General features: G+C 33.5%; 2 protein-coding genes across 2 annotated transcripts in view; one reads left to right on the top strand and one right to left on the bottom strand.

The window, feature by feature from the left end:
* The window catches only part of LOC142975015 (uncharacterized), a 46,033-nt gene extending 31,368 nt beyond the window's left edge, over positions 1-14,665 (bottom strand). Inside the window, exon 1 of the mRNA XM_076117639.1 lies at positions 14,347-14,665. Coding sequence (XP_075973754.1) covers positions 14,347-14,398 — 52 coding nt within the window. The 5' untranslated portion in view covers positions 14,399-14,665. The remainder of the gene's footprint in view (positions 1-14,346) is intronic.
* Positions 1-16,975, top strand: part of LOC142974958 (cysteine proteinase-like) — a 289,518-nt gene that overhangs the window by 248,780 nt on the left and 23,763 nt on the right. The window lies entirely within an intron of this gene.

The following is a 16,975-nucleotide window of genomic DNA, read 5'->3' as shown; positions in this document are numbered from 1 at the left end:
CACACATTTTGTCTTCTATTTCCATTTTTACTGCCCTACTACGGAATTTTAAGCTGCAGCTTGCTGTAACTACATTGATATACAATGTTGACTGATGATGGCTATTGACCACTTTTAATTCTTAAAGCACGATGGGCGCATAATTGCAAAAAAAATCACACATTCTTTGACTATGTATACCTGTGACTGTTTACCTTGTCCCCAAATAACCAGGTAACCTTAATATCCAATCCAACTAGCCGAAAAGTAATAACATTAACACAACCTACCTTTTAATTATATACCAGCCAAAACAAGCAAACTATCAAAGGGCAAACAACTAATTACACAATCGCTATCTACGTACGCACTTATCGTTCCATTAGGCTGAATTGCCAATTCCTATGCTTATATGCGACCGGACTCGTCAAAGGTAGATCACGCTGTATTTTACACGGACCGAAGTAATTACCACGGCGTAATGGCCAGAACGATCGTAAGGGTTCGTTCACATAATAGATTGACGTATCCAAAGTAGAAACGTTGAAGAATGCTGCGGTTACATTGACTACCGATTAAGGCGTAAGCTACACGTTTCGGGATTAATAGTTTAATTAATCTTCTATACAAGTTCAATGAGTATGCCCGAAGGAGGAGCGTTAAAAGGCTATTACTAGGCCTCTATCGTTTGTATAAGCGATATCCTGGCCTGAATATTACGGTGTGGGTGGCGAGTTATGATGACGTCAGCTTTGAACATACTCTTACGAGGTTAAACCAGTTATAGAATGTTCGGAAATGCTGTTGCTCTCATCTCTATCAGTATCTACAAAAAAACGTTTTAATTATGAAGTTAATTAAAGCGTTAAGTGAACAATTGGATTTTTAACATATTTGTGTAAAATAACCAAATTGTAATTATCTATGCAATAAACTGATAGATAAATGCAATTGAACTAAATAAACAGGCAATGTTAAAAGCTATTAGAAACAAAAACTAAACCTCCACAATATTTACAATTGTGGTTTGATTTAAAATGGAAAACGAGAACTTTCCATAAAAATGTTTAATAAATAAAAATATTTTATATTGTACTTCCTATGGCTTGATAATATAAGTTGTTTTCATAAATTTGCTGACACTTAAATAGACTGTACTGACTCACCATGAATGATGACCTTTATTCTAAAAACAATATACTACGTGCAAAAGTAAATTATAGTACTTTTGAGATCAAAAACATAACAAACATCCCAACGATAAAAACTACTCAACAAAGGTCAATAAACTCTTCCTAATTGACTTCAGTTCAATGTATTCTAAAAGCAAACTTTCTCTCTCATTAACAGGTACATAGCAAACTGTGTAATCACTAGAACACTGGACCAGAAACGCTGATTACATCACTTTCGTCCCAAGCTGATAACTTTACCGGGACCTTCGCGAAATGCCCCATTAATATTAAAAGGTTTTTACTACGAAGCACCACCACCCTACTTATTACGTTTTGTTTCTGTTAACTATAAGTAGCTCGCTACGTAGCCTCCGTAACAGCTTACAATTACCATAAATGTGGCTATTTATGAAATTTTCATTACCGAATTTGTATTTATCTGAAACTTCCATCGGTTTCGAAGAAATTATTTCATTTACCGATCTTGATTTTTGTAAGCGATCGAGCGTAATAATCTGATGATAATGAACGTACGGGGAAATGATAAATATTTTAATAATGTTGACGTCGTTATATAATTTTGATGTTTTGCGCTAAACAATGTTTTGAAATATTAATAAGCATCAAACGTAGAAGCGAGTTCTTTAAATACGTTTCTATCTTTGTCTAAATTGAGATTTTTTGGACCAAAATAATTTTCATTATCCCTAACAACATTTCAGTCTTGGTATAATAATAAGCTAAGTATATTTTATTATGACACTAATGTGAGATTGTAACTTACACTCGGCTACAAACGACTAGTGCTTTAATTATCCCATTCACGACTCCCATGAGACAGTAATTTGTATGAATAAATAATTAATTGACCTCCATACGTAGTAACGACGTCCCAGCATCCTGCGGTCGTTGTCTGGTCACATTTATACCGACATTTTATCTTCCGTCCATGACTTTGTTTGCTTGTAAAAATAGCCCGCGTTTTTTGACTATTTTTGGTAATGAAATTAACTACTCTCAGACTTTTAATGGACAAATTTACGACCTTTTATTCCTAATAAAGAGTAGTTTGAGAGATACCCGTACGTACAAAAGTTGCGTTACTAAATTTCACAAATAAGTTAAGTAATTAGATTTTACTTTCGACTTCGAAAGTGTTTTTTTTTTCTTAACAATCCAAAAAAACTAAATATGACGTAATGTGACTAATTAAAAATAACAAGTTTGAATCTATTTTCCAAAGTTAATAAGATAATTTTTCAAATTTACCTCTACAATCAACATGTAATAAATAAATAATAATAAATAAATAAATATAGGCTATAATTCTTATAGCCTTAGTATATAAACATAAGCAATTACCATCTACCAATATGAAAGGACCTTATTGGTCGTTCAAAGGAAGTCGCATGCCATAAGCGGAATACCTGTAACATATTGGGCCGAATTCCTAGACTCTCCGTCTGTACTGCTTAATGGCATCTTTAAGCTATCTCCAATAGTATTTGCACTAAGGGAATGAGCTGCTCTAATATAAGTAGATGATGAACTAGAAACTATGATTGATAACTTAAATACTTTACGGAATATAATATGTATCTGTTGTATTTTATTCTATGGAATTTAAATACGTGACAGCTTGATACGTGCCAATGTAAACGGCAGAGAAATCATGATATTGTTTTACCTGATACAGTATTTATGTGTAATTTTGGTAATGTATCACCATTATTAATGGATAAATATGTTACTGTGAATCTCGAAACTACGTACAGAAAGATGTACCGTAAAAAACATTTCATAATTTTTCCAAGAAGTTATTTCTTGCTAACTCAGTCATCTATAATTTTAACTTCTATTTGAACTCATTTGGTAAATTTTAGGGTTTTAGGCTTTTCAAGTTCCGAGTTTCTACAGTCATACACACACACATACCCAACCCTACATATTTTTGCCTATGTTTGTAGTTTCCTTTCTTAGTCATGTCCTAATTCTAACAATCACCACATATATCAAATTAGTACACATCCAGAATTATATCCATCTAATAAATAAATATTTTGGTCAGTCGCAGTACGTATTCTCGGCACGTTTTGTTTCAACGCGGGTTATCGTATAACAGAACAAATTCAGCAATGTTATCTACGAAAATATTCTGGAGAGAATGTCTTTGGAATAGTGTTGTTCAAAGTTGTCTACAATTGTGATACCGCACTGGTTATTTGAGTTAGTTACTTTGTGCAGGTGTATTTCTTGAAGAATATTGAAGATTATTTTCTTTAAGAATTCTTGAATTTAGTTCAGACAAATAAAGAATTGGGTCTTTTTTAGATACTCTCTTAGTTTGACACCTACTGTTCTTTTACTGAAATGATATTAACGTCGATATTCTATTGTTGGTAGTTGTTATTGAATTAAGTTAATTGGTTTTAATTCGCTAATTAAGAAAGGTTCTAATACGTGTTCCCAATCGTGATTTTTGTTTATAAATTTATTTTTAAATTTATTTTTTTCTAAAATAACATAGATATTTGTGACTAGATTACAAGATAGATCACCAACATATTTTCAAATTTTTCGTATAAATAAGAAAGTATTAATTTTCCATTTCAGTGTTGTTTAATCTACGCAAACACAAGCTGTAATCACCAATCAATATTCCATTACCGTGATGACACTTTACATCTTGAGATGAATCTCTTGATGAAGCCAGCGAGTCATTATAACAGGCCGAGCTGCCAAACAACCTACAAAAACGGTACTTGGGCTGCGGCCAACAGGATGTGCATACTTCACTCTAATGCACACTGCATGTTGAATTATAAAGACATCAGGGATAAAAGATAGTTAGGATTTATTGAGATTAGAGAGTTTCAAATTAAGATAACGTCAGAAGCTTACGTAGTCAACTGTAGAGCGATTTGCTACAGTCGATCCTATAGTATCAAGATTTTGATCTTTAAAGTTTTTTTAAATTAGTACCTATGGCACCCGCTTGGGGCGTTGATTAGTTTTTCATACAAAATTAATAGATCTGTAGCCGATTGTTGATAATAAAAAAAATATGAAGCTCGCCTCTATAATGATCTGCCATTGAGTAAGTATATATTTCCTTACAAATGTTTTAAATCCACAATCTACTTATAATATGATGAATAGTATTTACTTGTAGGTACTTAGCCACAGTTATTTAAAAAAATATTTGACCTGATTTTAGTGTTAAAGTTGACCTATAAACCTCGGCCAGCTGACTTGAATATTTAAATAATTTTGTTTTGCAAAGGTTAAATTGATGCAGACAGCAGCCCTTTACGCAAACTGGAATCTAAACAGTTGCATTTGCAGTCGTCGTGCGTTGAGTAGTGTAGTCTTACGAAAACAGTAAAATAAAATTAAAAATTCACTTTGCCTTTTGTCAGTATATTCCTGTGGCGAGGAAAAATATCCTTCATAGCTATCCAGAATGTCGTAGATCTTTGATTACACGTTGCAAACATTGACAGTGAGAGCTCTCATGGCTAAACACGCTCTTTGATGTACCGCCGGCATAGTCCCAGTGCGAAAATACGGCTTATCCGAACTGTACGTTCATTAATGAAACCATTGAATTACAAAACAGAAATGTTTGGTATCCCGCAAATGAAATGATCAGTTACATTTTCAAGAATGTTTCTTCTGTTTATTCGAAAGACAGGTCGAAAGAACTTTTACAAACATACCCACAAGTAGTAAAAATTTTAACCAGAAACAAAACAGTTATTTCTGGATATTTATTTGTTTTTTGGCAGGCAACGGTTTCCAAATATTGTAAATTCATTTTTAATATAAAAACTCACTAGTCTTTATAAGAATTTGCAACAGTCAGACTTTTATAATAGAATGGTTACAAACTTTAAATGCTATCACACTTTAGCTTGCTACGTGTTTTCCCTATAAATTCCAATAACCGACTCTGTTATATACATAACGGACAGTAATTACGAATATTATCGCAAATACATTTTAATTGTGCAAAATTTTAGACCGAGAGGGTGTAAAATATGCATAATACTTTCTGTTTTAAGTTGCACACAGAGAACAAAGATCTTTCTCATTTTAATTCTCTCAATCATAATTACAATAAGAAACTTAAATAATTTGTAGTTTCTCTAAAAAAACTGTATATACCATCTCTTAGGTAAACACAATACACAAGAGAGCAACAAGATATGTAGCTAACTAATTAATTTTATCTCCGACACGAAAGTTTCATTTCTTCTGCGTCTCGCGGGAGTGCCTTAGTTTCGGGATTCATTTCAGAAACATCTGTCTTTTAAATTTTATCATTAACAATTTGTTACTGTAGCGCAATTTTCTACAGTCGGTACCTATCATCGGGTAACGAGTGTTTGACATTTAAAATGCATTGCGAAAATAGTTCCCGCAACCATCGCTAGAGGCGCTGATCCGATTTTCATACCTCGATAGCTAGCCGGTTGTCGATAGTAATAGAAAATTGTGCTAATGTTAATGTTCGTGCTTTATCTTAGCATTTTATTTTGAGGAGGAAGTGAAAAGACAGGATTTTGACGACTTAGATAAAAATGTCGTTAAAAATGAGTATTATCTTTCCACAATCTTTAAACGAAGATTTTTACTACCTTAGGTTAATGACTAAGTAATGAGCTGTGAAAATAATCTTACAGAGAAACTGATTTGTAGATTAAGACTATGCATCTTCACTGAAACCTCAAGTTGAATATGCATAGCGCATGTTACATGAGCTTTTTCTGCTTTAGAATACCAGTATATGTTGCTAGTGTACATAACAATCAATAACACTTATAATACAAATCCAACACGTACCAGTTATTCAAACGGATCAAATCAAGAAAATATTGCAATATGTTTTACGGCGTAAGCAAAAATACACTTATTAAAAATACGTCTCGCACTTTAGAGCAAAAAATCTTCAACAGGGTCGAAAAACCTTTTCCATTTTGAATTCAGTTAAAAGCCACAGAGCATCAAACAACCGTCTCCGCTCAGCAATATCTCCAAGATTAACATTTTTATTCAATCTCATTCTCGAGTAAATACACTTTACTGTACAATGTATTAAATATTTTTCTCCAACAAATGTATCATGTACATAATATAATTGTGTCGTGAACACGATCCATCATTGTTGGTTTTTGCCTCACAAAGCTCGACTGTTGCCATCCGCATGAGTCTTTGTTCCTATGACGTAACAGCTAAGTACCGCCACCATGAAAAGGAAACAAAAGAACTACGCTTTTCGATGGACCTCAATATTTATTATTTGATGGCAAACTCTGTTCGTTGTTTGACAAAATATGAATACTTTTTGAATAAGTATACACTTTTTCTTTTGCAATAAGACGTTATTCAATGTTATTCATTGCTCGGTTTTTGGCTTGCTGAGGGACTTGACTGAGCGTTGGTAATTTACCATTTATGCTGATTAGATAAATAATAATTGACTCACAGTTCCGTTGTTATCTTTCATCATTAAGTTTAGTTAATGTCACTGTTGTTTAGCACTTCATATTGTCTTACTGCAGAATTGTACACTCGCGGAGAGAATGAAGACAAAAAATAGCCAAAAAATATTTATTACTGAAAAAGAACATAAAACCTTTATGTCATTTATTCATAAAAGTTTGGAAGCTCGAACGGGCCGTATTCAAAGTAGGGAAGGATATAATCGTTTTCCTATAAGAGCGCAATAGGACCCTTCCTATACAAATATAATGCACAATAATTTAATATAATGAGCGGTCCCTGTCGGCTTGCCTTGTAATTATTTTTCTATTTTGTCCCTAAAATATTCGAGGGAAAATTCCGTTTTGTGTAAATGGATGTTCGTTTACTCGGTATAAAATTACATCGGAAACTAATTACTAAATTACAATGCTTGTTTTTAACTGGACATTTTTGTATGAACAAATGTTTGTTTTGAATCCCAGCTATTTGCCTCGTGTTCTTGTTTGTTTAAATATGTAACGAAACACGCAATGGGGAGCTCTTGCATGGTTCCATAAGTGTGAATAATGTATCGCATCTGTTTGCAACTGATACCAGTACCGTTTGTTTACAAAATGGTAACCTGAGATTGCCAGTTACACAAAAAGTAATCAGATTTTCAAAAACAAAATTGTTTTCGGAGCCCAATGAAGAAAATATTTTTTTACTCAGCCGCCCATAAAATAACAATTGTAAACATTTCAAAGGGGGAACTTGAACGTCGCGACTACCGGTACTTTGTACCTATTTACGGATTTCCACCGAGCGTGTTTCAAAGAATAAACGGTCATTACAGTCGGTCGTTGCACACGAAAATTCTTTCGTGTCTATTCAGTCGTATTCCGAAGCAGTTTGAATAGTGCACCAGTGAAAATAATCGCCATAGTAAAGCACAATCGTTGACTGGACGGGTGCCAAGTCGCAGCGTGCGCGGTGCTTCGCTTCCTATGTGTTTCGCTCCAATAGAATTAACAATTTCCCATGCAATCGCCGCCGGGTACTGGCCGCTCGCGCTGCCATCGCTGAATATCTATCTATTTATAAAAAGATATGCCAGCGTTCTGCCTACAAGCGCATATATAATATATCCATGTTTGATATAATAGCAGTCGCACTGTTAAATATTAATATATTTATGAACGTTATAATTTCTACCAGCTACCTAAAATAAAAGCAACCATGATTTATTAACAGAAAGTATTTTTTCTGATAAAATTCGGAAAGGAATATTTTATTTTATGGAATTTCAATGATAATAGCGATAAATCGTCGCTCTTAATTAATTCTTGTTCAAAGATAAGGGTTCTATTTAAATTTTAATTGGATTTTCGTGAATTCGACGCCTCGGTCGCATGTCAGTGATTTTAAAATTTATGATATTTTCAGTATAGTGGTTATGGCTAGTGTGTCGCTGCGTCCACGTAGCTGAGAATAAAGTTCCGTATAAAATAACGTCTGGCCGAGAGCCAGCCATCTCGCGTTGTCAAGAAACGACAAACTTCGTTTAATTTCGTCGGCAATTGACAAATTTTAAACGAAAATTAATTTAAGACGTTAACGAACTTGTCAGCGGATGTTGTTTCAAGTTCCAGGCTTTGACGGGATTAAAATACCACGCCTTTGTAATTACGTCCACAATAACCCTCTTACATCTAATCCAACTGAAAACCTCAAAGACAGCGCGGCTGTGATAAATTATGTTTAATATTAGACTGATACGGACGTTTGTTTTTTTAACCCCTGGCCGGTTATACCGTTGACTTGGTTTATTTTGTTCGCGCAATTAGCTTCAGAGCGTACAGAGTACAGTAACCTACACATGTAATACGCCACGTTAGTTCCCGATAGCTACAGGGTGCTCCAAATATCGGCCAGCGAGCCGAGTCGGTTTTAAGGCAAAACCTTTTTATACCCCTCTGAGGTGCGTTTGCTTTGCTCTTTGGCGGTTCTACTTTTGAAAAAAGTTCCTAATGCTTCACTTCGTTATGTTTGTACGATGGCTTTTTATGCTCTTGGTGGTTAACGAACCAAATAACTTTTGCGATATTAATTAAAATCAACCTGTAGTTTGGGTAGTTGGTATAAAAATGACTTGTATTTTGTAGTGTATTATTAATGTGCCTAGTGATAGCTTCTAACATTTGACATTTGACACTGATAAACCTTTATCTCTCAGTCTACAAATAACTTGGAAATACCCAACTTAGTTCAAAACATTGATGTTCTATTGAAATATTAACACACATACTACCTACATACAGAGTTTCCCCACCAAACTTTTGCTTCGAACAGATTACTCTTCTATATTTAGAGTTTCTAAGAAGTAAATGTAAATAAGTTTTATTGTGGTTCAAAGAGTCATAGGCCGATTGACAGCTTGAATAGAAATAATGAAAACTTGTAAGTAAAAGTTTAGCATAATAGGGCTACTGTTGCTTCAGCTATTGCATATTACGTGTAATACTTAAAAAAAAGTTTATTTTCTCTTGACTGCTACGACGCAGTATATACGAGTATGTATATAAGCAGTACAACAACAAACTTGCTTCGACAAGAGTTTGAAGCAGATTGCATTTGCGTCATGACTTGCGTGTTTTTAAGGCTTTTAATATGAACTGAGGCTGTGATCTATTTAATAGGTTCATTTTTTCATAATTATTTTAGTATAATATAATTATATTCTGGATTTATAATATACTGTGTTGTTCATATTAAAATATCAAAACAAACCAACCAATTTATTACATACAAAAATACCATTTAATTTAAAAATAAGCAATATTGTATTGTACCCAGACCTCAACACCCACACAATCTTTTGAACAACTCCTTTTCTCTTAATAAAAAGTAATAAAACTAGCTTACAATAGCTCAAAGCGTTACCTATTCACAATAAAAGGGTCACGGAAGGTAAATGAGAAATGACATATGGCAAATGTCAAAGGCCACCCTTTTAAAAAAGAACCCACATCACGCAACAGGAAGAAAAGATTTTAAAATCACTTTGAGAAATGAACACGTAACGGTTAGGGTGAATACTTCATAATAGATGGCGCGTGTGTCGCAGAGGGCACAACGGTTATGGTGGTTAACGTGTAAACCATTGGGGTAGGTGTCTTGGTTCCGATGTTTTTAAGGCATTACAGGATCTATAGTTTTAAGAATTCTTTGCATTTATTTTTACAAAGGAATATGGAATTCGTAAACATTTGCAAATCAAGCATTTTTTAAATTGGCGGATGGCAGAAACTAAAGATATCGTCTTCAGGAGTTACCTATATGCACATTTTTAAAGCGACAATATTATTGTTGCCAGATAATTTAATACGATAAATAATTTGATAGTAATTATCAGAAAAATATGAAACCGTTGTAAATGTCATAACAAATTTTATCAATTTGAACTGAACATGAACAACGATTTATGATCAACTCTATATCTCTGCAATGAAACTAACTTGCCCGACCTCGAATAGTTAGAGTCTAAAGTTTTGATCTCAGATAATATTATGTATAATTTTGATGGCACTATCTGAACTATCGACTCCGTCCTTACGGTGATAACATGAAATCTTTTACTGCTCAATAATCTACTGGCATGCATACGTATTTTATCGTAATTTGATGAATTTTTTTTTTATCTGATAACCCGAAGATCTGAATACAACTTTGCCCTCCCTATTGCCTATACCACAATTCGCTATATATTTCTAGTACCTACATAAAAGGTCAAATCAAAAAAATTAGTAGTTTGCCTGGTTCCAGATTCGTACCTGAGACCAACAATCTTATTACTGCTCTAACAGCAGTTTATATAACAGGTTATAGCAGTCACCACAAAATAGATCACTCCTCAAAAGCTATTCTAACTAAACATGTTTAACAAGGGAACTCTTCAAAATGTCTGTAAGCCTCTAACAATACAGTCTATGCATATTTTATATCCAGCACAGTTATTGTTGGAGTTAGAACTTTAGTTCGCGATATTTTGATAGCACGTCTACATTTTCAACTTCGCTGTTTGTAACTCGGAAATACAGTTCAAACAGTATATCCGTACCTACTATTAGGAATGCGAATGTGTGTCTATATATACAGCTAAAGAGCTGAATCAATTTTGAAACAATATGGCATAACGATAGTTAGACTCAGAATCTACATAGGCTACTTTCTTTTTCAAAAACCATGAGAATGGTGGCACTCCTCTCCCACGTATCGTCTATAAGTTCTTCTATTTTTTTCAGATAAAATGTTCCAAAATAATAAAAAGAATAGTCAAAAATATTAACCATTTCATTCCATTCTTAGTACTAAAACGATCCTGATTCATATAAAAATGTCCAATTCGCAGCACGTGACACGATTTAGGCATCCTTAACAGAACAAAAAAGTCTTTGAACCCCTAAAAAGTTTGTAAACCTTTTCATAGAAACGAGACTAAACGAGCTAAAAATAGTAGCGTTTTAATTTTTAAGCCTAGGTAAAAAAACAGGTCCTTTAAAAAAAATAATTAACTTTCGTTTGATCTAAATTAGGAACGACCCTAGATTTCTGACACGTTTATTTAAATTGACCTTTAAGTTCTAGCCAGTTTTTTCATACATATCTGAAGTAATAGCTAAAGCCATTGATTCATATTTTACATTTATTTCAATTCGTGAAATAAAGACTAATTTGGCTGACATTTATTTTTATGTTATAAAAGTAACAGCCTGTCGCTCGATTCTCTACTACTATCGACTATCGACAACCGGTTAGCAATCGACATCTGATCTATTAGAATGTACTGTCAAAAAAGTTTCTACGACGCCCGTCAGAGGCGCTGATCATATTTTCATACAAAATTTCTCGATGACAGGTCGGTTGTCGGTAGTCGATAGTAGTAGAGAATCGAGCTACTGGGTATAGTAGTTTGGCTGTTACTTTTGATGAAGAAACTGGCTGTTAGTAAGAAGTCAGCAAATAAATAAATACAAAGAAAAAAAATTACGTCGGATTTATTTCACGTCCAAAAAATAATCATTCGTACAATTCTGGGATTGGTTTCAAATCCTAACATATACAATATACATATGGATTGGATTAATATTAGTTTTTCCACGAAGCGACCTTTACCGGGCTTCCAAATTCTCGGGAACTGTGATTTGTTTCTGATCATTTTTCCTGAAGTACACTTCTATATTTCGTATTTTATGATTTAATGGCCTCTGAAATGCAGTAATGTACTCGACTATTAAACATGAGGATTTGATTACTGGGTCATTCGAAATACTATTGGTCTTTTTGATCCATTTGTATTTCCATTTTGGTAACGTGTCTGGTAAATGGCAAAAGGCTTGCTACCTACCTTAGCACACCTTTGCCAACACCTTCGGATATAACATGGGTGATACTATGTATATAATTTTTTTTTGCCCAAGTGATCTTTCACTAAATACTTAGTAATATTTTTGTTCAATTTACGCCAGAGTGTTGTAAGCATATAATTAGTCTCATTAATATTTGTTGGGAATAGAAAACATGACCAATACAGTTGCTTCAATCGTAGCTTTGCGATCACTTGAATTTGATTTAAACGATTACTAAAACACTTGATTGTATTGATATTACAATCTTTATTGCATCAAATTAAAAAAGACACAAGCAAGCATAAACTATGCATAAAAAACAAAACAAACGAGAACTGCTACTACCTACCTTTCACTCCCTATCATAATAATGATTTTTCTGCCATTAAATACTGTAAGTATTAAAGAAACATTCCTTATAACTTGTTCTCATAAATCAATTAACATTCCAAATTACACCAACAAGTCAAATCAAAACAAAACTTTGTAATTACTTAAGTAATTACAAATAGTCTAGACTTACAACTTTCTGCCACTCAACTGGCCTTTGCCTTAAATGAAGTTGTTCTACAATATAATTAAATTCTATAATACAACAAACAAACCCGGTTTTTATCAGTCCTAAATACCAGATAGCTAATAAGAAGAAAAAAAAATAGTTTTTTTTTCATACGTTTGCCGCCACTACACCTATTTACTAGGTAGGTTAATTATGTGAGACTTATTCATTATAAACTGTGAAACTCGTTTAAAATGTACTAAAAAATCCTACCAATATTATGAAGTGAAAGTTATAAGATACATATGTTCACATGGACGAAGTAACGTGCAGAAGCTAGTATTTCAAAACATTCCAAATTCTACATCAAAGAAAATTGCGATTATTTCGGATGACAGAATTCGAATCCATTTTATGCATATTTTATCGGGTCCATACCGTTAATATTAGAAGGGCCTCATCAAATCAAACTTCACTTAAAGAAGAATATAATATAAACATTATCTTTCCTATTCCCTTTGTTTCAAAATTGCTACGAAAACGCAACGAATTCCCCGACATACTCGGGCAGATAATTCAAAACATGTTTACACACACTCATTCATTTTACATTAGCTTATTTTTAAATTCTCATTACCTCGAGAAAAGAATAAATAATTCACCCTTTTAATATTTTATGTAGACGGGGTGTTTACGTCGTTGTTTGTACCCACCGACTTTTAATTCATTGACACCCTTTTCATCGTGACGTCACAATTATTATACGGTCAGGTTAACATCAAAAGATCAAGCTTCATACCATCAAAGAAAGAATAAAATGCTGGTTTGTAAATCACTGGCTTTCCCTATGTAAGGTATAATCTCTTGAATATCTTACGAAAAAGCAAAAATTACGTGAGGTTCACAACTACTAAATAGAAAAAGAAAGAAAATGTATTGTGGTAGAGTTTTGAAACCTACTCGTGTCTGTGTAAAATTTTAGAACTTATTAAAACCAAACTGTTTATCCTGATGTTTTGAAAAGACAATATTTTTCTATAAACATTACATTATCGTATCCCTACCTACGACCTATTTTCATGCCTATTCAAAACCCATTTCACGCTCTAACTTTTAATGTTTCAACCCAAAACGTTGTAAAGCGACCACTGATTTGAAACTTCATTGAATAAACATGTGTGATGTGGTATTCAAAGCCTAAATCTGAAAACCTTTGCGAACACAACCTTAACATTATACCCTTCTTGTTTCTTCAGTGTAAACTATTCGGAGGGATGATTTACGTTCACAAAAGGGGTGTATTTTAGAAATATTTTATAGTAGTAATGTTTAGTATTGACGTAGGGTTAGCAGCCGGTCAACGGAGCCCTACTAAAACTTGGGGTCGTTTATTGTGGGTATAATAATAAATCTCACGCCACGATATTGGCTAGGGGCTAGGTTACGTGGGTGGATAATTATGATAACTTAGGGGAGCGCTCTGCTACTTCGAAAAATGTGTGAGGGGCCAGCTATATTAATTTGGGTTTTGAGATGGTAATATTTTTGATAAGTTGTTACGAGTATCCTCAATTTATGAATTGATTAAAGCAGTTCTTTTTTTAATAAAAACTGTTAGCTAATTATTTGAGATATACATAAATGATGAAGTAATAAAATTTTATTTTCATATAAAGCAAAATAATGCATATTTTGTACTCGTAGAAAAAAATTGTAACATGTTACATTATCCATTGAAACTTAATTTTTTTCATACATCAACATTTTTTAAGATTAATGTAAATAAATAAATATTACTTTCTGTAAGATTTGTACTCACCACACAACGCAATGAACGCTAAAAACTTCATCTTTAAGCAAAATGAATGCATTTACATCATTTTTAGTCTTCCCACAGTATCGAACAAAACTCAGTCACATCCTACACATTTAATCACACTTTTTAGTGTTTCTTTTTTTTATTAAAAACGCACTTCACTTTTTTAACATTTTTTAATTCAAAATACTATAGACACAATATTTCGAATATTATTTAGGAGTTAGTTTCGCAAGTTGACAGTTGGTTCACAGCACCGATCGCGCGCGTATTCCATATTTGAATGTGGTAGTGTAGTGAGTCGTGCTCACTGCTCGCGGGCCGTCCGCCTAATGTCCTTGGAGTTTCCCGCGAGGGCCGAGTCATGCGCACTATGCTCTCCCCTTTAAGGGCCCTTAAGTGGATTAAGTTTTAAAACTTTGACAATTGATAAAATGAGATCCAGTTTGTTTTGATGAAATCGTTAAGTGAAAAGTTGTAATGCCAGGTCTTTATTTGATAAATTAATGCACGCCGGAAGCTTGTTTGGACCGCGTGACCGGAATATTTTACTATGGCCAATTGCGATGCAAGAGCGGTTATTTTCGAAATGAAACGTTTTAACTTGGATGGTTGCAGAATATTAATTCACGATTTTAGTAAATATGTATTGTTATTACTAAGTTTAAAATGTTTGTGATATTTCGACATTGTTTGCATATTCTGAACTCTATAAATTGTTTGACAAAATAAATATTATGTAAGACAATACGCAAATATTTTGCAGAATATTATCGTCTCTTGGTTCTATAGCCTTTAACTGTTTACCTTTTTGTTCATATCACTCGCATATTTTAAAAGTTCTTTTTTGCATATTAATTTATATCTATACTAATATTATTTAATATAAATATTGCGCAATATGTGACCAAAGTTACACGTGTAGCGAAATTAGTACACAATAGGCCCACGTACTATAGTGTCAATCACTCATTTCCCGTTCATCGACATTTCATAAAATACTCTTCTTGCTGTAGTTCGACAACATAGAAAAAAGCCTTGTATGCAAGGTAGACGGATGGTGGAAGTATGTAAAATTGAAAATTGAGAATATCAGTCATTTCAGCTTTGTGCAGTGGACTCTATCGTTGCCTGTTTGATACTGTTTTTTTTTAAATACACCTCAGGCTGTATTATGCTCTAGATAAAACGTACTTTTCTATAGAATGTGCCTTCTCCTATAAGGAAAAGCCGTGGTTTTATTTATTTATGTATGTGTATAACGTGCCTTGCAATGCTCTCTACTAAGTTGTAAGACTATATAAAAGAAACCACAATAACTTCTATGTAAAACTCAAATTATACCTAAAGAAGATTTTTTTTAACCAACAATTACTTCCTACGTCTGGTCATGTCACATGTCTTATAGCATTATCTGATAGAAATTTGACTGTCAAACCCTTATCACTTGAATTTTCTTCATAGATTCTCTTATAATATTATTACATTCTTGCATGTAAATAAAGTTAACAACAGCCGCCCGGATCGATCTCTGAAGTTAAGCTGCGCTTGCCGAGGTTGTTCTGTGGATAGGTGACCATCTTATACATATCGAGTTCCTTCATGTTTCTAAAGGCACATTAAATCATGGGTCACGGCTGTCATTTAATCTGGATCTTTGACAGTCGTTAACAGTAGTCAGAAGCTTGAAAATTTGACTACCAGCTTTACCGAAGGGTATCGTATTTTCACCCAGGTAAAGGTGAGTTGCGGAGGTCTGATGGGTAGTCGCTCCATGTAAATCACTGGTATCCAGCTGCATCCGGTAAGACTGGAAGCCGACTCCAACATAGTTGCGAGAAAGGCTAGGCTGATATAGTGTGTATAAAAGATTTCGTAAGCAAGTGAATCGCTTCAGGCTAACAAATATTATGCAAACGGTTCTGATATAGCTAAATGAGAAAGGATATTCTAAAGAACGGAGCGTTAACTTAGGCTTAGTGAGACTTAGCCTTCTCTATATCTTAGAATTAGGGTTTTTATAGAGATTGTATTATTATATAAGAGGATTTAATACGAGAATTGTGATACTAATCTGCTTCCACTTTTCTATTTAGCTAGCTACAGACTTTTTTGATCATGTTATTTACGTAGGTATTTTTTTCTGATGTAAATATCTACTAGCAACCTATTCGTATCGATCAATCATAATTATAAAATATGATGTTTCTTTCTGGAATGATTTACGATTTATTATGAACAACTTGCAATATTCTATATAAACTGCCATTTACAGTTTATGTATAAATGTCAGAAAAAAATTCTCTTAGATTCATTTGGTATTAGTATATGTATGAAAATAAATGCCAAAATTCTATCTGATAAGTCATCTTATATTTATCCAGAAGAGGTGAAACCGGGCGTCAACCTCATCTTTAAAATATTATGACATATTAAAATATAGTCAAGACTTTCTGACTACATACAATATTCTATTAAAACTAAATCAAGCTAGTACCAACCAAAGAAGTTTAACGTAGGTCCCTTGCAAAGTTTTCATTGCAAAGCTTAGCTCGAAACGTGGGCGTATAAAACCAAGAGAGACCTAAGCCTGCCTTACTAGATACTCGACTTCACTACGTTCCCGACGACT

Source organism: Anticarsia gemmatalis, chromosome 8 (genome assembly GCF_050436995.1).
Source record: "Anticarsia gemmatalis isolate Benzon Research Colony breed Stoneville strain chromosome 8, ilAntGemm2 primary, whole genome shotgun sequence".
Classification (NCBI taxonomy): Eukaryota; Metazoa; Arthropoda; class Insecta; order Lepidoptera; family Erebidae; genus Anticarsia; species Anticarsia gemmatalis.
The sequence above is the reverse complement of the archived record's forward strand: the minus strand, read 5'-3'. Positions and strand labels throughout refer to the sequence as shown.